At 39.8% G+C, this 27,131-nt stretch overlaps 1 protein-coding gene across 1 annotated transcript in view; it reads right to left on the bottom strand.

Annotated features, from left to right (window-relative positions):
- LOC113538230 (alpha-1,6-mannosylglycoprotein 6-beta-N-acetylglucosaminyltransferase B) overlaps positions 1–27,131 on the bottom strand; it is a 104,466-nt gene that overhangs the window by 29,141 nt on the left and 48,194 nt on the right. Inside the window, exons 4-8 of the mRNA XM_053232063.1 lie at positions 24,607–24,716; positions 20,065–20,141; positions 19,118–19,288; positions 16,959–17,123; positions 8,025–8,194 (exon numbers count right to left, since the gene is read on the bottom strand). Of these exons, the coding sequence (XP_053088038.1) occupies positions 8,025–8,194; positions 16,959–17,123; positions 19,118–19,288; positions 20,065–20,141; positions 24,607–24,716 (693 nt within the window). The remainder of the gene's footprint in view (positions 1–8,024; positions 8,195–16,958; positions 17,124–19,117; positions 19,289–20,064; positions 20,142–24,606; positions 24,717–27,131) is intronic.

The raw sequence follows: 27,131 nt of genomic DNA, 5'->3' as shown, positions 1-27,131 counted from the left end.
CACACACACACACACACACACACGGCCGAGACGTTTCTCATTTACAGCAATGTATAAAAGAATGATGCAGGGTGTGGAGAACTGTGAGAGAGTGGGGATAGCAAGGTTCCTGTCACACACTCTTAAGTAATCAGAACTACCCACATACACACACACACATACACACACATACACACTGATTATTGATGTGTCATGTCTGTGTCTGAGAGGAAATCTGCTGCTTCTGTCACTCTGAGAGCTCAAACATGAAAAATGAAACATCAGCAGCTTTTCTTTAACTGTGAACTGCAGAGCTGCTGCTCAGTCACCTATAACACACAGAGTTTCTGTCTCACTGTCAGTCTGAGAGAAGAGAAGAGAATGGACGAACTCTCGGCCCTGGTTAGTGGACAGCGCGAGTACCACGAGTGCAGTGTGGTATGTCTAACGGAGACATGGCTGAAAGGGTAAAATACCTGACTGTTCAGTGGAACTAGCCGGCTTCTCTCTAGTTCAAGTAAACAGAGAGAAACAGTGTGGTATGAAATCGGGTGGAGGACTTGCTGACTTTGTTAACTCCAAATGGTGTAACCCAGGATACGTTACTACGAAGGCAACAATTTGCATGCCTGAGGTTGAGCTGCTGGCCATTGGGTTGAGGCCATACTATCTGCCCCGGGAGTTTTCAGCTGCCATTGTTGTTATTGTTTACATTCCACCATTGGCAATGGCGGTGCAAGCTTGTGACGTCATTCAGTCCACTGTCGCAGACCTGCAGACACGGAATCCCAGTGCACTGCCCATAATAAATGGAGATTTGAATGATAAAATCTCAAAGACCCTGACCAACTTTACCTAGTATGTAACTCGCAACACTAGACGGGATAAGACCTTGGACTTGCTTACTTCTGCTTGAAGTTCTCATCAATTGGAAATCACTTGCTGCTGCTGAGGATGGCCCCACATGGACAGCCTGAAGATCACTGAGATTACTGAAGATGGTACCACAGAAAAACCATGAAGATGGACCACAATTCATATGAACATTTATGCTACGATGGCTTAGGACTACAATTACTATGAGACCTTTAGCCTATAAATTAATTTATACATACATATATATATATATATATATATATATATATATAAAAAATATTTATTGATCATATATTAGAATGATCAATAGCTCTCCTTGCAGTTGGCCTTGATATTCCCTGACCTCGGCTTTTGATGGCGTTCTCTGTGGATCTGTGCTCATGCAGTACAGCGTGTGGTCTGATCCGAGCGATTCGTGTCCGTCTGCCACCTTCACGTCTCCGTCCCTGAGGACGTCTCTCACACTTCACACCTCACATCAGTGTTCATCTTAGAGAATTGTTTCCTTTTTAACGCCATTACTGAGACCCACTGAGACTCGCTGTCCAGTAACAGAGACAAGCTCATCCTCATCACACACTTATTAATGAAACACCTCCGCTCGCTAATTACCCCTGGAATGTTTAACATTTTTGAGGTTTCATAATTCATCAAGAGATGTAATAGCTACTATTTGACCTCTCAAAGAACCTGTTTCATCTTGTCAAACATCCGGAAAGAAGTTGATGGGCAGGATAGCTAGCATTTAGCTAAACAGCATGTTAGCGCTGCATGCTAGTGTGTTTTGAGATAAGTGTGCTAAAAAACATGCTTGCTCCGTTGACGTTATGTTATGTTTTTTTTTTTTTTGGCTTTTTTTTTTTGCACAACATGCCATCATACTTTCAAGAATATTTAATGAAAATAGAAATGCTCTGTTGTAGGGCTCTTCGTAGAACCTTTAAATCCCAGTGTATATAACATAATAAAGTACAACCCCTGGCAAAAATTATGGAATCACCACACTTAGAGGATGTTCACCCAGCTTTTTTACTTTATAGCAAACAAACAAATCACAGATATGACACAAAAAAGGTTTTGTTCAATAGCTTAACATTCTGGTTTGTGAAATATACATAAAAAAAATTCAAGGACATTTTTTTTTATTAATGGCATGTCTTTTTCCAAATCAAGTAGAGGAAAAAATTATGGAATCACTCAATGTTGAGGAAAAAATTATGGAATCAATTTTTAATTTCCATTTCTAAAACAAATACTGGGACAAGTCTAAAAATGCTAATAAGTCAGCAGTTAAAAGGGAGTGCTTACACACTTTAATGGGCTGCTGGACTTGGCTAATGTAAAGGAAACATGGCTCCAATGAGAGAGTTGTCAGTTGAAACAATGGAAAGGATTATAAAACTCCTTCAACAAGGAATTTCAACATGGAGTTTGGCCAAAGAGGTTGCTCCCAGTCAGCTGTGTCTAAAATTTGTTGCATGTATAAACTTAATGGGAAGGTTATGAAAGGTAGATATACAGGCAGACTAAGGAAGATGGCAAAGCATCAGGATAGAAAACTCAAAGCACTATGCCTTGAAAACAGAAAATGCACAACAAAACAAATGAAAAACAAATGGGCGGAAACAGGAGTCAATGTTTGTGACAGAACTGTAAGAAACCAGCTGAATGAAATGAGATTTATATATAGAAAAGCCAAAAGATAACCAGCACTAACACCAAAACAGAAGAAAACAAGGCTACAGTGGGCTAAAGAGAAGCAATCATGGAGTGTGGATGATTGGATGAAAGTGAAATTCAGTGATGAATCAGGAATCTGCATTGGCCAAGGAGATGATGCTGGAACTTTTGTCTGGTGCCGTTCTAACAAAACATATAAAGATGACTGCCTGAAGAAAACAATCAAATTTCCCAACTCATTTCTGATATTGGGTTGCGTGTCAGGTAAAGGACCAGGGGAGATGGCAGTCATTACCTCAGCAGTCAATGCACAGTTGTACAGTGTATTTTTGGACATTTTCTCATTCCATCCATAGAAAATAGGTTTGGTGATGATGAAATAATTTTTCAGGAAAGGCATATCACCTCAATGACATGGCCAGCAAACAGTCCGGATCTCAATCCAATTGAAAATTTATGGTGGAAAGTAAAAAAACTGGTCCAAAGCTGATCTGTCAACTGCTATTCGAGAAAGTTGGAACCAGATTGATGGGGAATATTGTTTTCATTAGTGAGATCTATGCCTCAAAGAATAAAAGCCAGAGGAGGAGCAACAAAGTATTAATTGTGTTTTTTTTTGTTGATGATTCCATAATTTTTTCCTCAACATTGAGTGATTCCATAATTTTTTCCTCTACTTGATTTGGAAAAAGACATGCCATTAATAAAAAAAAATGTCCTTGAAATTTTTTTATGTATATTTCACAAACCAGAATGTTAAGCTATTGAACAAAACCTTTTTTGTGTCATATCTGTGATTTGTTTGTTTGCTATAAAGTAAAAAAGCTGGGTGAACATCCTCTAAGTGTGGTGATTCCATAATTTTTGCCAGGGGTTGTATATAAAATCTTAATATAAGCTCCGCCCACTTCATGTCAAAACAGCAAAAATCCAAGTTAAGTGTTTTTTTAAATAACCAATGATTCATTTCTCATACTATACTAGAATTTGGGCTGGTTCCTGAGAATGAAGCGTCTAAATTTAACGTTTATTTGGAAAGCTGAAAAAAGAACGACATGTGAGAACATGTTAAGGCAAAAAAAAACTTGGGCGAGAACGCGATGCCGTCTCCACCTCAATGTCTGGCACTAAACTGGTAAAAGTAATAAGACAGTTGTCAGTATAATCTTATGCAGCATGATACAACACACACACACACACACACACACCATCAAGACTGTCTTTGTTGAATTGTTATATAATCATAAAATCCTTCATGTCTGAGAGAATGACACCAACCTGTACATACACACAGCGACACAAAGCAATAACTCACAAACACTTGACCAAACACCACAGAAAATTAAACAGAGAGAGAGAGAGAGAGAGAGAGAGAGAAACCCTGAGAGATGAAATTCTTTACAATTCGAAATGAAACCGAAAAGAAGCTCTGAGCTCATTGTGCTGGAGAAATGCGCTGTAAAGAACGATTTCATCAGCAGCCGTCTCCTTCATCCACACCTTATTATGCACACAAAGCATTTCATTTCACTGCGTGAAAGTGTGTGTGTGTGTGTGTGTGAGAGAGACTTCATATATTCTTCAGTGTGATTATAACAGAGATGTTTCTTCTACTGTTAGTGTGAGCAATGCTACAGTCCTACTACTAATACTGCTGCATCCAAATTACCTCAGAAGCGGGAAGTCAGAGCTCGGAATTACATCATTTTCGACCTCCATGTGTTCGAGTTACGACCTCTAGTCAAATGCAGCATAACATGTATGAATATTATACATCATTACACACTCTGCATGTGTTACAAAAGCGTTTACCAAAAAAAAAAAAAAAAACAATTTGTATCCCTGGAGCGACTGAAGAAAACTCTTTCAGACGTTTGACCTTGCTGTGACCTTGACCCTGTTTGGAGCAGTTCCCAAATCTAATCAGTTCACCTGCTAGTTACAGTAATTATTCCATATAAATCCTACAAACATTCAACCACTTGCTCTAGAGACACCGTCTTACTAAGAAACTCGGACGAACGCACGGAAACATAATGCCTCCACCACCTAGTAATTGCAAAACAAGTCTAAATAAACAAATAGAAAAATAACAATAAAAGTGTGCGGAGCCGGCATGGTCTCCCCATGCTTCAGGGGGTTACTCCGGTTTCCTCCTCCAGTCCAAAGACACGCATTGTGGGCTGACTGGCATCTCTATATTGTGTGTGTGTGATTGTGCCCTGTGATGGGATAGCACCCTGACCAGGGTGTCCCCCACCTTGTGCCCCAGCTACCTGGGATAGGCTCCAGGTGACCCCACAACCCTGTGTAGGATAAGCGCTACAGAGAATGGATGGATGGATAAAAGTGCAAATTGTCTGTGGTATGTTTTTAGAATATTTCATTATTAATGTAATGTTGTTTTGAAAATCTTATCAAATCTTTGAGCTGTGCAAATAATAACATTATTATTATTATTATTATTATTATTATTGCATTTTATTTGTATCAAATGTACATAGCAGGGTTCCGTTTTATTCCAGGTTAAGCCGGTTTTATGCCGAGCTCGGCCCAGTGGAAATAGGTCCAAACATCAGTGGAAAGAGAGCGAGAGCGCTGATGAGCAGACGCTAGTTAAGCTAATCTCTCGAAGCCTCATGACGCCCAACACTAAACCAGATCACAGCGTAATGTCTCAGTGTTTCACATAAACATGTTTTTCCAAAGCACGGCGATGATGTGCACTTTACCACAGATCTGCACTGTGTGCATCCCAGCATGCACTGCAGAGTAAATGACAGTGGGATTGTGGGTAGCAGAGGGAGAGTTTTATGCTAATGTCAAACTAGCTGAGGTTGGTTTGATCGGTTAATCGGCCACTCGGTACCCAATTAGAGGTCGCTGCTGGTGTAACAGCCAATCAGGAGCCTGATGTGGCGTGAGAGCACGGCATTAATCCGTTTTAATGCTTTTAGATGATCGCAGGACGACACTCAGAGAGGTCATTTCTGTGAGGAAGCAAGATAATGTGAGAGAGAGAGGGAGAGAGAGAGAGAAATGCATGCTGGGAGACAGCTGCTTTATTGAAACCAAATTCATTACAAAGCAGCACTTCTGACAAGAGCTTCTGCTATCACTGCCTGGCTCAAATCATCTGAATAGTAAGGGATACACACACACACACACACACACACACACATATATATATATATGTCCCCAGCCTCCTCAGATGGATTATTACCCTCATTACATAATCCTTTGAAGAAGCAAAAACAATTAAGTGCTTTAATCCATGCCTTTGATATTGGTAATGAGAATAAAATGGAGTAGAATGCAGAAGAGGAAGCCAAATGAAGCTTTCAGAAATCAGGCCTGAGGAGTTTACACTTCGCAGATTTTCTCGGTAATAAATAACAAGCTGTGTTTTTTTTTTTTTTTGTCTTACTAACTTCAAGAGACTGTTGAGGGACCGATTGTTTATAGCTGCTATAATGTAAGTGAGAACAGGAACTAACTTGTTCCACGGACGTTCCACAACATTAAATGTAACTATAAACGGATAAAAATAACAAGAGTTTCACTCTTTTCTAAATAAATGACTTAATCCAGGCTGGAGAGAACTTATGAGTCTTAACGGAAGTCCTGTTACAGAAATTGTTCACGTCAACCCAGCTAAGTCAACAAGCTAAGTGTTATAGCCATATGGCTTCTGAAAAAAAAAAAACCTATAGCACTGAAGGCTTTTCTAGGCTTCCGCTAGCCCTAAATGTTTCATACAATTCCCTCGGTAGGAGCTGATATATTACCGTGACTCCCCATAACTCCGGCTGAGGGGGTTTGCACATGGCTGCTATCGGTCTCCAGTGAATGAGCCTGTCAGCCACTACACCGCGCCATGAATAACTAATGCCATCAACGTCCTGTATGCTTCCATATCAGCCTCTATAAAGCAAAGTCGGCGAACACTAAAGCCTCTTAGCTATGAGTTATGCTAGCAATCGTGTGCCGGTGGCCACCCACCCCAATGATCCATCTCAGGTACTGTAGCCAGCGCCCACGCTAACTGACGCTAGCGCTAAGGTGGGCTAACGGAGTGACTCCAGAGTGACTCCTTTTTCTGATATACAGCACCTCAGATCTAATAGACGAGTGAAGGATTCTAGCTTACTCTAACCGCCGTAAAACAAACCTTCGGTTTGTGGCAAAACCAAACCCAGGAAGAAGTGCATGTTAAAGACTAAAGCATGGATTTTTCGTGTTCTCATGTGATATTTTTGTTTATAGCAGGAGTCAAATCTCGGTTTTCTCAGAGGACTCATCGTACGTCATCGTACAACACCAGCTGATCATCGACGAGAAAACACGTAGCTGAGTGCAATTCCAGGACAGAAGCAGTTCCAGGAAGGGCTCTTCTTGTTGATCGAGACATTATTCATCAAAGCTGCTTAGCATATGATCATAACATTAGTACACAAATTTCTTAGAAAGTGTTGCTATTCATCAGTTTCATCCCAGGGTATTAAATTAGTAAAGCTACATTAATTATGGGACAGGATGCAAGAGCTCAGCACGATTAATAAAAAAAATACACCACCATCCAAATGCAGAGTCAGAAACACACAATAATAAAAAAAATGTTATGAGGCTACTGTAAAGATCCAAGTGGCCACATCTGTATTCGTGGAAGTATCATCTCTTTTCTGGAAATATTACAGCTTTATTCCCTACATCTTCCCCCCGGAGGCACCACTGTAACCAGAAATCATAGCTTAGTGAAGTCATATACTTTTTATCCATTTATAGTTACACTAGTTGTGTTATAGCAGCTATAAACTGTCGTTCCCTCACCAGCCTAAGAAGACAGGTAGCAATATAGCTTATCATGTCTCTGAGAAACCGCAAAAAGTCCTGAAGACATTCCTGTGTCAGAAAACTTAAAGTTACAGCTTTATCTCTGACTGTTGCAAAGCACTGACACTGGAGACTCCTTCCATAAATGTTAAATAAATATCTCCTTACTGAGAACTTTTTTTTAAATATCTCCTTATTGAGAAAGATTTTTAAAATCAGTTTACGTGGAGCGTCTGCTAAACAAGTTCCTGTAAACAAGCTGTCACTATAGAAACAATAACACATTTCCTGTTTCCTTGTTCTCCGTGACGTGAGCAGCTAGCTACTGAGCAACAAGCAACCTTAAGAGAAGAGGAAGGCAAATATGTACTCCATTTTTTTTTTAGAAACAAGAGGCCAAAGTCTGTCCTTTTGCTTCCAATAGGCTCAGACTTCCAAAATGTGGAGATTTGTGAATATGAAGTTCACCTCGAGTAACGCAAAATGAACCCACTGCCAAAAGTAAATTTCTTTTAGTGCTTCTACTGCATTTGTTTCTCATTCAGGCAACTTTCACGAAATATAATTGTCCTTCATCATCTACACTCACATTATAAAAATGATCAAATTGACACACATTGACCAGCTGATCTGTGAATGACACAACATCAACTCACCCCTGGAGCTCCTTGACCGAGACGGAGATCTTCAGGTTGTGTCCGAGGACGTAGAGAGCCGTGAGAATGTCGGCCCACTGCACCATCTCTCCCAAAGGTCCGCCTTTCAGAACCTTAGGACTGAAAACGTCGCCCGATTCCTCCGTCAGGAAACCCACGTGCACCAGAATCTGCAGAATAACAGCACTACTGATGAATAACAGCACTACTGATTAAAATTCTTTATTCCATTAGTTTTAGCTAAATCTACAAGGCAAAACATCCTGAAGCAAAGTCTCATCTCAATACGAGCCAAGAACTGAACCGCGAAAAAAACGGCAGGCGAAACAGTACGGTTCCATTCCACACACCGAATTTCAGACTTTCTCAAGACATGTTTAAAGGTTCTTCTTCTTCTAACTTCTTCTTGGAAGCTTTTCTGACAGTGAAACTTGTGTTCCAGGGTCTACAGAGAACTTTAAATGGTATCGCCCCAAAGTGAAAAACTCCTCAAAAGTTCTTGATTTCTAAGAGTATATGTGAATTAGATACCTAATATGCTGCAGTTAGAAAACAAACAAACAAAAAATAATAATAAATCCATCTAGCACCCAAAAATGTTCTTTGGTTTGTCCCTAGTGCACTATGCAGTAAATATGGTTGTTATTGAAGATGTATAGCTACAGTAAAAAAAATAATGTTCATTATAGAAATATAGAGTACACTTACAAAATTGCAGCTAGGTGCCCTCTCTGATCGTGAAAAAGTCTACTAAGTAAGGAATAAAACACTCTGTGGCATGCTGTTATAGGAAAAAAATCAACGATGGGGTGGTGTGATGAAGCTGAGTTACTGTTACCACCACAAGTGAGTTATTTTTCCAACAGCGGCACGTCCTGAAGTGTTTTATTCCTCTCATACCACAGCAATTTTTCAGCGATTACAATTTGTCTTTATTAAAAAACAACAGGTCATACTTTTTATCCATTTATGTTTACATTTACATTTATGTCTGCAAAACAAGTTCTCACTTATGTTATAGCAGCGATAAACAGTCGTTCCCTCACCAGCCTGTCTTTTTTCTCTCTCTGGAGGTTAATAAGACATCAAAAAAAACTCAGCTTTTCATATTACAGAGAAACTGTAAAGCGTAAACTCGTTAAAGAAAACTGTTACAAAGCACTGACACTGGAGACTCATTCCATAAATGTTAAATAAACACCTACTTACAGAACTCTTCACTGTATCAACGATTACACACGTTTTATTTCGTTTATTTGTGGTGAAGCGTCCGCTGTACACGTCCCTGTGAATGAGCTGTTGCTATAGAGACGATAACGTATTAGAAGTACGTTAGTATTAGAATTTGTGCTGTGCAGCTTCGCGACTGTCAGAGCTGCTGTTATAGAAAATTAATCAACACCTTCTGACCAATCAGAAGAGAGAATTCAACAGCACTGTGCTATAAAGAGTTATACATGAAACTTTTATGGGAACTTTTAACTGTATGTGCATTGAGAGACTTTTTATAAAGCCAGATAAATATTCAAATATTAATACGGGGGAAAAAACAGAATTTTTGTTCTATTTTTACAGAAGCGGCGAAGATGACTCAGACTTTATGCTAAAGACAGTTAGCGTGTGTATTGTGCTGGCGTTAGCTGAATAGATGTGGGAAATGAGCGAATGCTGCTGTCACAGTGAGGTGAAAGTCTATTTTAGTGAAGTGATTAAAATCACTGTGCTCCTCAGGGAGGCAGCTCATTACGCTCTTTGTGGGTTTATTTTAATTCCTTCCCTTGCTTTAGCCTACATCACTGTTTTCTTTGTGTTTTGTATCTTAAAAGCCTTTTTTTCTCTCTACAAGCCTGTTATCCAAAAGAAAACTTTTTCCACCTAAAAATATAGCATTAAAGCCCCAGAAAAATGAAACCAAGTACAGCATTGTGGTTACTTCTGCTTTAAGCTCGTTTACATGGTCATAGCTGATTGCTAGTTATTAATGATGCATGATTTAAAGTCCCAATTCTCATTTGTTCCACGGTGCGTGATGGCAGAAATTTACAAAAACATGTCCATCACTGACTTTTTTTGAGAATCTAGTACACTGTCTTATTCTTTTTACTAGATGTTCCTATTTTTAAACATTATTCCTTTTCTAGCACACCTGATTCATCTAATCAGCTAATTAACACATCTGGGTTAGCACAGAGAGAACGGGTGCAGGGCAGGGTCACTCCACGACCAGGAAAACGTTTTATTCAAGGGGTGTTTAAGAGTTCATTGGATAATTATGGGCTTCCAAAAAGGGTTCTACTTGGAATCTGTTCTAATAGGGAAAACAGACTTTTGGGTAAATTGACAACCTGCAAGGTTACACCAGTGGGTTCTTTAAGGCTTCAGTTGCTAATTAAGGTTCTTAGATCCCAAAAAAGGGCCTACTTGGAACTCTTTCAGATAAGGAAACACTGTGTTGTAGAGTTATACACAGAACCTATAAGGTTTCGCCAGAGGGTTGTTTAAGGGCTCTTAGCTTCCAAAACACATTTACTTGGAACACTTTTTCACATTTTTTTAATGTTTTGTAAATGAAACAACCATGTGCAAATGCATCACTGGCAAGGCACAATCACTGAGTCACTGATTCACTGAGTCAGTGAGTCGATGAGGCTCTGATTCACTGAGTCATCTGGTTACTGAGTTACTGAACTACTGACTCACTGAATCATTGAGTTATAGAGTCACTGAATGACTGAGTCAGTGAGTTGATGAGGCTCTGTTTCACTGAGTCATGTGGCTACTGAGTTGCTGAGTCAACAAGTCGATGAGTCTCTGATTCACTGAATCATTGAGTTATAGAGTCACTGATTGACTGAGTCAGTGAGTCGATGAGGCTCTGATTCACTGAGTCATGCGGCTACTGAGTTGCTGAGTCAGTGAGTTGATGAGTCTCTGATTCACTGAGTCATCCGGTTACTGAGTTGCTGAGCTACTGACTCACTGAATCACTGAATTATAGAGTCACTGATTGACTGAATCAGTGAGTCTCTGATTCACTGAGTCATCCGGTTACTGAGTTGCTGACCTACTGTCACACTGAATCATTGAGTTATAGAGTCACTGATTGACTGAGTCAGTGAGTCGACGAGTCTCTGATTCACTGAGTCATGCGGCTACTGAGTTGCTGAGCTTCTGACTCAGCTGAGTCAGTGAGTCCTTGAGTCACTGATTGACTGAGTCAGTGAGTCTCTGAATCACTTACTGTTGAGTCACTCCAGGGATAAAAAAAACAGTTAGAGAGAGAACAAAGGAAGAATTTAGAAATATTTTTTCAGCCTGTTTGCCCCCTGTTGTAAACAGTCACTGAGTAGAAGCTCAGACCTCATTCCTGATTCGCTCTCTGCTGTTTTTATGATGTCTTGTTAATTAAAAAATACACTACACCATCCAACTTTCTTCATAATAAAAGATCAAATTTATTGCAATTGCTGCATCCAGCCTGTGACAGATGGTCAATAATTTTAAACCATCTGTCAGAGTTGCAGGCCAGTAAACAACACAACACAAACTCATTCAACTCCATTTCAGTCACAACAGAAGCTACACCTTATTTCAAGGGTGCACAAATTTCTGCACAAATAGACACATTGGCTGCGGGTTTTCATTCTAGCCAATTAGGAGCGACACCTGATCACACAGTTATTTCCCCTTTACACCAACTGCTCAGCTGTTTGGTGTGTGATGTTTGCTTCTTTTGTTTGGCTGGAGAGCTAGGATGAGAATATTGCCTAAAAAATAACAGATGCTAAAAAATAAAAATATATATAACTGTTGGCAATTTGCTGAGATATAAGAGAAATAAAACACTTCAGGGTGTGCTGTTATAGGAAAATAATCAATGTTAGGAAAATTGGAAAATGTTTGGGGTCATAACATTTACTGATTTTATCTAATAAAGGGATTATCCTCAGGCAGATTATTAGCAGATTATTAGGCTACATGTAAATGTAGCTACAATTGGACAAAAAAACGCTTTTGGCCAAACTTTCAGATAATCTTCTTTAGAAGGTCAGCGTGGTCTACACACTAATGTGTATATTAGACAGTTAATTTTGTGTAAATTTGGTATTAGTAGAGAAAATCATAACAAGACAAAAAGTCAGTGTTTAGCATCAGGTGTGTGAATATTCACGCGGCCATTTTCCTGGATAAATCACAGCTCGACTGGAGCTGATAGCTCCTGAACGCTATAAAAAGCAGCGCTGCACGTTACACAGCAGCACTGCGGTGTTGTCAGACACGGCTTTTCCTTTTCTGCCTCCTCGTTCAGACGGCCTGGCCGCCGCACAGCCCGGGGGAGCTCAGCGCTACAGGCATGTGGGCTGAGAAAAAGACCCAGTTCCACTTTTGTTTCTCCCACGCACAAGTTTCTGAAGCAGGGAAGCAGAGAACTGCTGACCTTCTCTACACAGAACATCAAAACACATTTTCTTTTAGATGCACCAGGGACTGTGAATAGTTTCACTGCATCCTGGAAGAATAAACTCTTAAATTAAATTTATTTTTTTAGAGGCAATGGTTAAGAATGCAGGTTCAGGTTTTTGAAGACCTTTTCATTATATTTACTTTATAGCACACAACGCTGCTGAATTCTCAAAGCTCAGAAGGTGTTGATTAATTTTCTGTAACAGCAGGTTTATATTAACGCACTCGTTCTAATACGGTACGATTTCTATAGTAACAGCTTGTTCACATGGACTAGCAACCACATAAACAGAGTTCAAAAAGGTCTGTAATCGTTGCTATGGTGAAGGAGACATTTATTTCACATTTATGGAAGGAGTCTCCAGTGTCAGCGCTTTGTAAAAGTCAGAAGTAAAAGCTGGAACTTGAAGTTTTCTGACATCTTCAGGATGCTGGACGTTACATTTTGTGTATTCTTGGTGTGATTCTGAAAGTGTGAGATGGTAATTGTTGGCAAATTGCTGTGGTATAAGAGAAATAAAACACTTCCGGGACATACTGTGATTGGAAAACAATCAACTTCTAAGTGATAACAGTAACGCAGTAAGAGCATGATACAGAATGTTTTAATTTTCGTCTATCACAGCAGTTATAATTGTTTTATTTATTAAAGAATGACATCGTACTTTTTATCCATTTATAATTACATTTAATGTCATGTTTTAATCCTTACATCTTTCTGTGCGATTTATATTGTGTGTGGGGTTTTTTTTGTCTCTTCATTGACAACCACGGTATGATTCTGTTGACCTTCTAATGTTTTCCTTTTGAAACAGGAAGTCAGATGGTGTATCGAAGTGTGTGACTGATTTATACAACAGCCAATAGTGTGTGAGATACGCAACGGCACGCCCCCAGCCAATCTAAGCAAACCTGACAGTAGGCTGAGTGCTGATCTGGGAACAGGTGTCAGAGCGGCGTGAGGAGATCGATAAAGACAAGCCTGAGCGAGTGGAAACTGTGAGAGATCAGAGATCAGCTGAGCGGTGATATAAGGACGCTGCGTGTGGTAGATAAGTGATCGAGATCACTGCTAGAACCCTGACACGGCCTGATACACATCACCACTCCTGCCACGCTTGACCTTCAATATTTCTTACTGTGTGTTTGATGTGGAAAGGATGAGATATTTCATTGTGGGAAATATTCCTTCATGGCACACTGTAATGGCTGAAAAATCCAAGCGGAATGCTAACTAGCTCAGGGCCAGAGGACAGCATGCTAGCCGTCTGGGTTAAACAATGTTAGCGGTGTGCATTTAGAGCAGCTGGTGTATCATTCAGAAAAAGAATGTGACTTGTCGATGTTGAAATGACCTCTTCAACCCCCAGCTGGTGCCCACAGATGGCCCAAAACACTGCTAATGTCCGCGGAGTGCCGCAGTTTTCCTCAAAGCGTGAACAGGCTTCTACTCCTTCACTGAGTTTACCAGGTCAAGAAACGACCTTGAATTGAGCACTGCGGTGGTGTGAAGCCTGGGGATCACATTACTGCTGCTGCTATCACTAACCTCAATCAAAATCTCATTTTGAACAGGTTCTGACGGTTTAGAAATGAGTTTTTTAATTAAGACTCCATGTGTTGCTTCATTTGCAAGTCACCAGCTTAGTAATAACCGTTTGACTTCATATCGTCTAGAACAGATTGTAGCCAAATAACACGGCTAATGGAAGTGTGGACGTTATAGCTATTGCAAATGTAAGCTAATAGTGAGCAATTTCCAGCTAATTCTAATTTCTTGTCTCAGTGGAACGTAAAACAAAAATAATTCCATCAGACCCAGGAGTGGCGTTAAAATTTGCAGATTTATCACTCGTGATACATTGGCATCCATCAGTGAGTCTCCTGTGTCAGAGGTAAAAACTTTAAAAAAACTTTATGCTTTCCGACATCTTCAGGACAGAGAAGTTTCTCTGGTTTCTCTGTAACATGACAAGCTGCATTTTGTCTCATTAACTTCAGAGGCTGCGGAGGGAACCTAATGTAATTATAAACGGATAAAAATTACAGCACATCATTCTTTAATAAGTAAACCTAATCGTTGGCAAATTGCAGTGATATAAAAGGAAAAGAACTTCAGGACGTGCTGCTGTTGTGGGGTTTATTCCTTACTTGATACACTTTATTAGGTATCGTCATTACCACCTTTATAAAAAATAACAAACTGGCCATTATTGTATCGATAGTTATTTTCCCTACTTTTCCTCGTAAAGGAAATGAAATTTTAATACATGTTAGCCAGAGTCAGAGTATAGTGCTCCTTGTTGGTGCTTTGTTAGCAAAACCTCAGTACACATCAGTATATATAGTGATAAATATCGTATATCATGATGTGATAATTTCCTGCTCGTCACGCTAATCTTAATCTTTTGTAATGTTTCACTGGTTTCGCTTCAAACAGTTTCTGTCAAACTAGATTATTCTGAAGTCACGCTACATTTACTTACTCTCTTCCACCAAAACCACTGGTGTGTGTTCTAGTAACATGATGGACGTTACTCGGAAAACAGTCTGGCACCATGTGAAAGCCTCTGCTGTGGTTTCAGAGTCTCAGGTTGGTAGAAATGCTCTGTTTGTGCAGCCTGCCACGACGGCTAACGATGTGCGTCGAGTTCGTCTCCAACCAGCTGGAATCAGCGACATCCAGGGACTGCTGGGACGCAGGCATCAAGTGTGTGTCCTTCTCTACACACATACAGACACGCTTGTAATGAGGATGGATTGCTCTGTTTACAGAAAACACCTCGTCTTTACCTCCCTGTACAACCTGAAACAGCACTCACAGCACCGAATGCACTTACAGAGTGCAGCTAATGCTAATCACCTTCAATTAAAAAAAAAAAAGACTTCCCGATCATGAGGGATGCTGGGAAATGGAGTGCATCAAGCCTTGAATGACTTCTATACACATCAGACATGGGTAATCACCCAGGATGGATCTATAAATCTCCTTGCCATCACAGCACCATTGCTCGAATAGACGCTAGGCCTCTAAGGCTAATCCGCAACGGATTCTCTGAAAAAAGGGTACAAAATGGCAGCCTGTTGTAGACCGAAACACACACACTCGCGACTATCTGGCGCAGAAATCTCATTTTGCAATTACACCCTGTGTTCCCACTGCAGAGCGATCCGTTATCCACAGCAGACGGCAAATAGCTTCTGACTCGCTGCCTTCCCTTAATTGTGGATGATAAAGCACTCTGGATAGGCGAAAAAGAAAGTGATCGCAACAGCTGGCGTTGAGATAGCACACAAAGTTCGAAGATAAAAAATCCATTTCACACACTCAGGGGAGAATAGACAGAGAGATAAATCAGTGGAGAGAGTGCTATTTTTAGACATGGTTAGCTTATTTAGGACGAGACACGGCGGCAGGTAAACTGGGAAGCGGACGATCAATTAAAAACACTCGCGAGGACCGTCCCATAATCCTCCAGGAAGAATAAAATTGCAGGAAGAGTGGTAAATGATGTCTTGAAGAAAGGAACAAATCCTCATGGTGCAACTGCAGAATCATACATTCGAGCTAAAATACCGACAGGGTGCAAAAATAAAGACCCCCTTCGCAGCAACAGTGGATTCAAGCGTAAATGGAGAAGGAGGAATATCCAGTCAGGTCTGAATGTCTAAGAATTTAAAACAAATCTTTTTAAACAAACGTTTGCTGTAATTAGTAGAGATGATATGCATCACTCATAAATGAGAACACTAGGAGTCACATGTGTTAATATTTGGATTTAAAGATGCACCACCAAAACAGTACAATTAGTAAGGACTAAAACACTCATGTCATGCAAATTGATTATTTTCTTTTAAAAGCACATCCCGAAGTGATTTCTTCCTCTTAAACCACAGTAACTTACCAACAACTGCATTTTTTTTTCCAAATTAATAAATGACATGTAATTTTTATCTGTTTCTAGCTATGTTTAATGAGAAGTTATAGCAGCTATAAACAGTTCTTCCCTCACCAGCCTCTCTTTTTTCTCTTTTTTTTAAGTTAATAAGACAAATAATGCATCCTGTTACCAAGAAACCTAAAAAAGTGTAAACTCCATTGTCCTGAAGATGTCGAAAAACTTAACTCTTGCAGCAAGCTTTGCCTCTGACTGTCAGAAAGCGCTGATACTGGAGACTCCTTCCATAAATGTTAAAGAAAACTTCACTACAAGTCTCTGTGAATGAGCTGTTACTATAGAAACCATAAGGTATTAGAACAAGTGCATTAAACCTGTAATCTGCAGCTGCACTACTGTCAGATCTGCTGTTATAGAAACTTAATCAACACTTTCTGACCAATCAGAATGCAGTTTATAATCTTTCCTGAGAGCTTGTAGCTTTAATGAGAACCCGTGAAAGTTGGTGATTTTACTGATATTAATTCCTATAAATTTTGCATGATGTTGAGTGAAACTCCTTCCATCTCACCTTCTTCTGCTCCCTCCATCGTCTGCGCAGCTTCAGGTCGAGTCTCTGGGCGGCTGTAGCCCACTGCGCTGCCAACCTGCGGATCCGTCTCTTCATAAAACTCAGAGACTCTTTCCCTGTTCCGACCTGATCCAACAGAGCGCCGAGATCCGTACGGAAAGCCGCCTGGTGAAGACAGAGGGAGAGAGAGATAAAAGAGTGAAAGATAATGAGAGACGGGAGGGTCACACATTTTAACTTTTAACAATAATTTAATCATGTCCCAGACAATCATTAAGCAGTAAAGAGATAAGGGTGTAAAACCGTTCTCGGTCATGGCGCAAACTGATTAAATTCTTCTTTAATAAATTGTCAATGTGCTCAGGTGCAACGAGTCCCAAATCTTACAGGGTTCTTACGACGAGTTAAAAAAAACGCTAAAATGCGTAGAACCTGTTCAGACTTCCTGTTAGATGTGCATTGTTATTATTGGTGGACAAGGGCTCATTATATATTATGGATTACCCATCATGCATTGCAAGCATATGTGCCAAAATGCCCTGGGGTTGGTTTATGCTTAGTCAGCACTGCTTCTGAGGTGTGTCTGAAATGAACATCAGAAAGCCTCGAGCGTTTACAGTTTTTCAGAAAAGTAGGAGGATGCAATAGACAACAAGATGTGTGAGGTTCGTGATTGGGATGTCGTGATTTTTTTTAGCAAGATTAAATAGAATCTGCATCATCTAAATATCTAGCTTAAAATGGAGCACGTAAGATTCTTTAAAAACTTATTATTCGCCAATCTAATCTTAAAAAACATCGTTTTTCATAACTTAATGTCAAATGTATAATGTAAATTAAAGTTTATAAGACAAAGGAAGTTAAAAAACAGCTTCACTGCTTTGACGAGAATAAAATGACCAACTTAAAATATTATTTCAAGATAGTAAACTATTATAATGACTGAGTAGCAGAAATAAACGTTATAGCAACATATCTTCTCTGTTAATCTGCTGCTCAAACTGTTTGAACGCAAACTAAAAACAAACTAAAAGCAAACGTAAACACTTTCTAATTTTCATAATTCATTTTTTACCGCAACAGAAAGCGAGGACGCCGCATCAGCACACCTTTCAAGTGGGAAAGTTGAGTCGAGGCAAGAGATCACTAATATGAGATAGAGAGAAGGACGCGGGGTTACCAGAGGGGCAGTTAATATCGAAGAGTTCAAAACACAGCTGTCAATCATTCCAAGTTCACATGGTGATTGGCTCGTCTGGGGTTTTATTGGGGAAAAAAGAAGACTGCATATCTTTTGGCGTATTTTTGAGTGATAACACACAGCAGCGTACTCCGATGTTAAAATGCGTAAAGGTGGGCAGGTCTAAAACCACGGGGAATGTTTTTCTCCACTATACTCACTCACACTACACTGCACCAACTATACGCTGCTCAATTTAAAGGAACGATGTAGTGATGTAGGATATGCAGATAGAGTGAAAGTGACTAGTTTCAAATGTAGAGACAGAGAGAGAGAGAGAAAGAGAGACAGACAGACAGAGAGAGAGAGAGAGAGAGACAGACAGAGAGACAGACAGACAGAGAGACAGACAGACAGAGAGAAAGAGACAGATAGAGACAGATCAAGAGAGAGAGAGAGATAGGAAAATAGACAGACAGATAGAGAGAGAGAGCGAGAGAGAGAGAGAGAGAGAGAGGGAGGGAGGGAGAGGGGTCCCTGAGGCACCCACAGGCACTCCAATGCTCAAACCTATCACACCGTAAAAAAAAGCACTGTGTGTGTGTGTGTGTGTGTGTGTGTGTGTGTTCACTCAGGCAGCTATGATGTTAGCTGAGCTCTCCACAAATGCAATGACTGACTACCTCACTCACACACACACACACACATACAGTCCTCTAAATAATCATTATCAGGATCTTTGCATATATAATGCTGGAAGGTATGTAAATGCAGTGTTGAGTCTTCTTGTGCACACACACACACACACACACACACACACACACAGAAATCAGGCAGGAACTCATTTGTGTAAATAGCAGTAGAGATTCAGGCAGCATGAGGAATTAGTGTGAGAAATCATTTATGCAGAATACACAAAGCGCAGAGAGGGGGTGGGGTGGGTTGGAGGGGTGTGTGTGTGTGTGTGTGTGTGTCTCACTTGTCTTTTAGCTGAGCTTTTCAGCACTGCAGGTGTTGTGCTGTAGTTCCTCCAGGCCAGCGGGGGGCAGAACCACTCCACCTCACTCAGGTAAATGAGGAAGGAGCAATCCGAGCCATCGACTCCGTAAAAGGCGTAGCACGGATCTGACGTCCACCGTGCCCTCATCCACTACACCACGACAAGGACACACAGAAGATCAAAAAACATTTAACAATGATTGAACAATTACAACCTTTAATTTATTAAAAACAATGCATCGTACGTTTTATCCATTTACAGTTACATTTAATGTTATGTGAAACGAGTCTTGAAGTTAATAAGCGCAGCCTGTCATGTTAGCAAGAAAGCGTAAACTCCTCTGTCCTGAAGACATCAGAGATCTTACAGTTACAGCTTTACCTCTGACTGTTACAGAGCGCTGACACTGGAGACTCCTTCCATAACTGTTAAATAAACATCTCCTTACTTCAACATATCTCATCAACCATATCAAGGATTTTTAAAAATCTGTTAAAAATACAAGTATCAGTGAATGAGCTGTTACTAAAGAAATGAAAACAACAGAGCTGCTGTTAGAGCAAATAAATCAACACCTTCTGACCAATCAGAATCAGGAATTCAGCAGCACCGTGGTTTAAAATATAAAAAAAAAATTTTAAAATAAAGAAAAAAAAAACAGCTTTTAAGATGGCAGGAAACAAGTCCAAAGTTCCAAGTTACAAAAACATTTTAGTCGTTAATTCATTTTGCAGCTTCGTGCCATAATGTTATTACACCTTTATTACACATATATAACTCTGTTATAAATACAATATTTGGTCTTTCTTGCTACAATTAAGGCTATACTTTCAGTAACTGGACTGAATATAAAGTTGTTAAAGAAAAAAAAATGCTATTCCTCCGCCAAGGTGTGTGTGTGTGTGTGTGTATGTGTGTGTACTTACATCCACTTTACTAGCGCAGTCAGGGTAGCGCGGGTCTCGGGGAACTTCACACTGACTCGACGTTCCATCTCTCACGACTGCAAAGAGAAACATTACATCATCGTTAAAGATGATTATAACTCTTCATAAGAACCATCGCAGATTCTCTGGGAATTTATCTTTGGAACGTTTTACACAATTTTACCTGGATACTAACTTGGTTAATACACTTCCCAATACAACATTGTGCTATAAGTACATGATCACATACTTTTTACGTATAGCAGTGAAGAATGATGTAGCTTCGTCTGATTGGTCAGTCTTTGTTGTAATGGACTTGGGATTTGGGATTTAAGTGGATTGGATTGGTCTCAGATCTATCAGTGTCTCATTAGCCAAATGGAGGCAGCAGCAGGAGCAGTAAAGATCTTCAGCTTCATCAGCTTCATCAATCTCCAGCGTCTATGATCTGGAGCGGAGGAGTGCAGAGCCGGCTGTTCGCTCAGTAGAGCTGTAAATGTTCTAAAGGGGCCTCCTACACTACAGCGTATGAAGCTCTGTGTGTACGTGTGTGTGTCCTGTTTAATATTCTAAAAACTCGTCAGTGATACAAATTCATCACAATTTATTTATTTGAGTTCTCAGTTATTAAAGACTTCTTGTATTCCTGTCATTGTGACATCTTCATCACGAAGCTTGTAGCACAATTCTCCTAAAGTCTCTCCACTCGGCGGCCATCTTGGCAACACTCCCAGGGATTTTAAGTAACAATGGCTATACGGATGACTACGGGATAAACGCAGATTTCCTCACATCGAATAAAGAAAGTCAACTCGCTAAACTTTTGTTTTTTTCGAACTGTCACAGTCGCCACGATCGAGCACAAAAAAAAAAAAACACTTTAATTACACGCTTTTACACCACATGATTGAGTACACAGCATCCTTTTCGTTAAAGTAAAGCCAACTGGAAATCTAACAGCATATCAGTCATATTAACGCTCTCTACACTGTTTACTTGTTCAGACACTAGCATCTTAATTTAATAAAGAGTTTCATTTATAAAGAGATTTATACTACAACATTGTTCAGCGCTTGATTAATTCTCTAGAACAGCAGCTCTGCAAGTTATGCATCTGCAAATCACAGGTTTATATTAATGCGCTTGTTCTAATGCGCTATCGTTTCTATAGTAACAGCTCATTCACAGGGACTTGTACAGCAGATGCTCTTCATAACTGGATTTTTTTTTAAAAATCGCTGACGTGGAGAAGGTTTCTGTAAGGAGACATTTATTTAACATTTATGGAAGGAGTCTCCAGTGTCAGCGGTATATAACAATCAGTGGTAAACCTGTAAGTTTAAGTTTTTTGCTGGAGTTTACACTTTGCGATTTCTCTGTAACATGGCAAGCTGCGTTTTATTGTCTTATTAACTTCACAAGAGAGAAAAAAGAGAGGCTGGTGGGAATGACTGTTTATAGCTGCTATAACGTAAGTGAGAACAAGAACTAATTCGTTTTGCGGTCGTTCCACAACATTAATTGTAGCCATAAGGGAATAAAAAGTATGATATGTTGTTCTTTAATAAATAAAAAATGAAAAAATGTAATCGTAGTATGCAGAGAAAAGCTCACTTCAGGGAGTGCACCACGCCATTGTTGAGTACCTTCCTGTAACATCACAACACAGAGTGTATAATTCAAAACTTATTGCATCTTTAATGAATTTGCATTTCCTCTTTATGCCTGAGCATTTTGATAACTATTGACTTCTATATTTCAGTACGTCTAAAACTCTTACACTTATGTTCTCAATTCTTCTATGTGTCCCTTCTCATTCTGTACAAGGTAAAATAGAGAGAATAGACTTTCCAGGAAGTCCGTTCCTGGTACATTGTCAGAAAAAAAGGTTTCATAGAAGCACATTTTTGTTCCCAAAGGCACGAGCAACAGTATAATAGTTCCACTTAAAATACTACAATGGTCCTCAAGGCTCAGTGATGTATCATAAATGGGTTTTAAAGGTACACTGCAGTCTCAGGGTTCATTTATGTACAAGTAAAAATCCTGGAAGGTAGAGCGGCAAGCTGTGTAGCCTAAGAGGAAAAATGCTACAAATACATTTTGGTAAAAACATATTTCTTGTAGTTTTTCAATCTTTATGAATATTTATTCCTATGTTATCTTGCCCTCAGAAAATGTCATGGCCTTCCAATTCAGAAACTCAGCAGTCACACTCAAGCCAGCGTTTCTCCGAGCCTACAGACATCCGAACTTTATTTACTTTCACCGACAGAGCTGGAGGATTTTTATAGTCCGATTAGGTCTGGACGGTGGACGTTGCCTAAATCAATAGCATCTGAGGGAGCAATAAAATGCAAATGTGAATTAAAAGTGGGCTTTAAATCTGTCCTGTGTGACTCAATACTGAATACACCCCGCCTAATTCAGCTTTACTGCTGACTGTCTCCCGTTTATGTCCGACTTCTGAGAATTTCCCAACCAACAAATCTGACATTATACGTCACATCTAAGCGCACTGCATTTCCTTAAAGCAGAACACCAATAATCTGTCATTGTGAAATATCCTGACCAATACGTTGAGTGTTTGGAGGCCCATTATACAGAGAACTTATCCTGAGAACTCAGGGTTTGTTTGTTTTTTTAATAAATGAAATACATGGTACCATCACAATGTCATCTTGAGATTTTTTTTTCTCACAATCTAGACAAACTCAACACCTGTCTGTTTTTTTCCCCAAAAAATGGTCAATTGTGATTTTCTTGTCATGATACAACATGTGAGTGTGAACATTTTGTGACTTTTCAGTGTCTACATGCAAAAATCTCTTTATTTTTGACATACAGTGGGTGATGCTAAACTTTAAAGCTACGCTGATATTGCTTTTTTTTTCCTCCTACAGTTCTAGGGTTCTTCGCATAGTTCTTAGCAAAAGTGAGCAAAAACTGTTAAACAGTACCTTTAAAAGTCCTGTCAGGAAAACAAGCACTTTGCTAAGAGTTTTACTTAAACAACATACTGTATTTTTATACAGTTTCTTTGAGTCTAAATGATCTAGTGAGTGAAAGCTAACCTAGCAACTGAAAGCTAAACTAGTGAATGAAAGATAAGCTACCTAAACCTAGTGAATGAAAGATAAGCTGGCAAGCAAGTGAAAGCTAAACCTAGTGAATGAAAGATAAGCTAGCAAGCAAGTGAAAGCTAAACCTAGTGAATGAAAGATAAGCTAGCAGGCGAGTGAAAGCTAACCTAGCATGTGAAGGCACATGTAACGAGTAAAGGCAAACAAAAGTGAAAGCTAACCTAGCAAATGAAAGCTAATCTAAGTGATCCATAACCTATTTAGCATAAACTAATCTAGTGATTCAAAGCTAGCATAACTAGTGAAAGCTAATCTAGTGAGTGATGGCTAACTTAGATAGGGAAAGCAAACTTAATGAAGAAAGTTAAATTAATAAGTGAAAGCTATGAAGCTAAAGTCGGTAACCATTAAGAGTAAACCTTTTGGAAAACTACACTTTCTTAAACTATCTTGTCTGGTTCCTCTCAAGGTTTCTTCCTCATGTCATCTCAGGGAGTTTTTCCTCGCCACCATCGCCTCTGGCTTGCTCAATAGAATAAATTTATAATTGTATAAGTTTAAAACTTATATCCTGAATTTATATATACTGTAAAGCTGCTTTGTGACAATGTTCATTGTTAAAAGCGCTATACAAATAAAATTGAATTGAATTAAATTGAACATCTACATTATCTAGCAATTCAAAATGGTTGACATCCAATGCATTACAAGCAAACATGGATTTTCAAAAATATGTCATTACCTTTGTGGATGTTGTCTTAAAAAAATGCAAAAACAGAAGGAGCATCTGCTGCTTATTTCCTCTCAAGAAAACAATCAAGAGAAGTTGTCAAGATAAGACGACAAAACAATAATAATAATTATAAAGCATGGTCTCTTTTATGCTATTTTTCTCCAAAAAACAAAAAATCATAAAACAGCCATTTGAAGGCACCGACTTCTCATTATCCAGGATTGTGGAAATGAGACCATCTAGGCAACATATCAGTATTTACATATCAACTTATCAGTGATGTTCCACTTCTTCAGGCAGGGATGTGTGTGTGTTTGTGTGTGTGTGTGTGTGTCTACAATAATTTAATCATTCTCACCACAGCAAGGCCCACGACACACCATGGCAGAACAAGCCCTAGAAAAATGTGAAGCTGGCCATCTATCACCCAACTTGTGTGTACGTGTGTGTAAGTGTGTACATGTATTTAGCCCTTTTGAGGACCAAATGTGCTCATAAACAGCTGTTCCTCACAAAAAATGCCATTTCTATCACAGATATTTCCAAAAACATATATAATAATAACAAAAGAGCCAAAATATGTGTAGTATTAACTAGCTACAGTCATCACTGTGTATATTAATGGAAGGTCTTCATGAAGATAGAAGAACTAACCTGTGTTTTAAAATTATGATTAGTTTACCTGTGTGTGTGTGTGTGTGTGTGTGTGTGTGTGTGTAACATCACCTCTTGACGCTGCCATGCTGTTCTGAAGAATCTGCTCCACTCGCACCGCCATGTTTGACACGTTTTGGGCGATGGCCTGAATTCTCTCCACCAGTCCTGCTGGCTGAATCCTGACACACACACACACACACACACACACACACACACACACACACACACACCACAGGCAACTATCAATTTTAAAACTATTAAAAACACATTTTCAGTCATTCTGAGAGTAATGCTACACTCAAATATGGCTCTGTGTTTTCTAGAAGATTCTACATGAATGGTTAAGTTCTGAGGTAAAAAAAAAAAAAATTCATAGCAATAAATTCAACCTAAATCTACATCTGGATTTAATCTCTAAACCTATTTAGTATTGTGACGAAGAATTGACATTTATGTCAGTATGAAACATCGGCGCTGTTGGTATTTGATTTGATGCTAATTAATTAGAGTTAGATTTTGCTCACACAAAGCATTTTCTTAGTAATCTGACAACACATCTGAGAGAAATGCTGATGTTCCTGATAATTTCATGTCATTTTCACTGGCTCTGTGCCTTTACATTGTCCATAAAACAAACTTAAATATGTTAGCTAAATATGATAGCTAGCCTGCGCTTAGCGTCCGTGTTCCCTGGTTGCCTAGCAACAGCGCTCTCACAGCTTTCACTAGTTGGTGAGTGGTGAGCGTTTCGTGTTGTGCTTTTGCCTTTCCATGTCGAAAGCACCAATTTCATGAGTTCCATTTGAATGCACTATATTATCATCTCTGTCTTCTTCTCCCTCAGCGTCTCTCCGAATCTATTGGGAAGTGTTAACAGGCACTAGATGCTCTAATTGCGAGGCACTTGGATGGAGCGTGAAATAGAAAAATCCTGAAGCCCGTCAATACTATTTAGTCTCAGAGCTAAGAGCGCTTCCCTACACATTACGGCTCGTGGAGATGCAGAGCTGAGAGAACGGAGTCGGGTCATTAAAAGCAAGAGAGACAACACTAACACACACATGCGCACTGAAGGGGCCCATTGAACGCACTGTGCGTGAAAGGGTAAAAGATGTAATAAACAGTGAGCAGATGAGAACAGGCTAAATGTAGCTGCAGTTACATCAACAACAGCTGAACACTTGATCTTTTCAGTACACCATCATAAACATGAAAAATAATGAACAACAATCCAAAGTATGAAAGATGCAGTAAATAAAGCAACTGACTATTTCATTACACAATACAATATTATAACATGCCTCCTTCACTGGGATTGACACACACATTCGCCATGCCTTCTTCACTGAGAATAACAGATTCAGAGGCTACAACTTCTTCACTGAGAATAACAGGTACAGAGGCCACGCCTCTTCACTGAGAATAACAGGTACAGAGGCCACGCCTCTTCACTGAGAATAACAGGTACGGAGGCCACGCCTCTTCACTGAGAGTAACAGGTACAGAGGCTACGCCTTCTTCACTGAGAATAACAGATTCAGAGGCTACAACTTCTTCACTGAGACTAACAGGTACAGAGGCCACGCCTCTTCACTGAGAATAACAGGTACGGAGGCCACGCCTCTTCACTGAGAGTTACAGGTACAGAGGCCACGCCTCTTCACTGAGAATAACAGGTACGGAGGCCACGCCTCTTCACTGAGAGTAACAGGTACAGAGGCTATGCCTTCTTCACTGAGAATAACAGTTTCAGAGGCTACAACTTCTTCACTGAGAATAACAGGTACGGAGGCCACGCCTCTTCACTGAGAGTAACAGGTACAAAAGGCCACACCTTTTTCACTGAGAGTAACAGGTACAAAAGGCCACACCTTTTTCACTGAGAGTAACAGGTACAGAGGCCACGCCTTTTCACTGAGAGTAACGGATTCAAAGGGCAGGCCTCTTCTCTAAGAATAACAGGTACAAAACGCCACACCTCTTCACTGAGAATAACAGGTACAGAGATACAGATAATCAGAGACAACATTTCTTTTACTAGGACTAATCAATAGAGACTAATCAATCCGAGGCCACACCTCCTTTGCTTTGATAAAAACAGAGGCCACACCTTCTTCACCAGGACTGACACAAATAGAGGCCATGCCTCCTTCTCTGAGATTGACTGACAGTTTAATTAGAAGCCATCTGGAGTGAAGTTCTGAATAAATAATCATTAAGGGGCGGAGTTAGAGCTCAGATCTTTAATTACGTCTTCATTCACATGGCATCCAATAAAGTCCATCTTTCTCATTAGCACTCCTGCTGCTCAGCGGCATGTGCTCGCTCTAAGAGCCAGGAGATTATCAGATGCATGCTAGCTGTGATCGATCACCCTGAGAGGACGAGAAGCTGACGTCGGACTTTCCGAGAACACGCTCGACAAGACACATTACACACATTACTGAAGAGTTCAGGGCCTGACTCATACAGATACAACGACATCACTTTCGCTGCTGCAGTGCTGAATCCTGATTGGTCAGAAGGTGCTGATTATTTTTTTTTAATGGCAGCTCTGTCAGTAGTGCAGGTATATGTTAATACGTTATCATTTG

Source organism: Pangasianodon hypophthalmus, chromosome 2 (assembly GCF_027358585.1).
Source record: "Pangasianodon hypophthalmus isolate fPanHyp1 chromosome 2, fPanHyp1.pri, whole genome shotgun sequence".
Classification (NCBI taxonomy): Eukaryota; Metazoa; Chordata; class Actinopteri; order Siluriformes; family Pangasiidae; genus Pangasianodon; species Pangasianodon hypophthalmus.
This window is presented reverse-complemented; position numbering and strand designations above follow the sequence as displayed.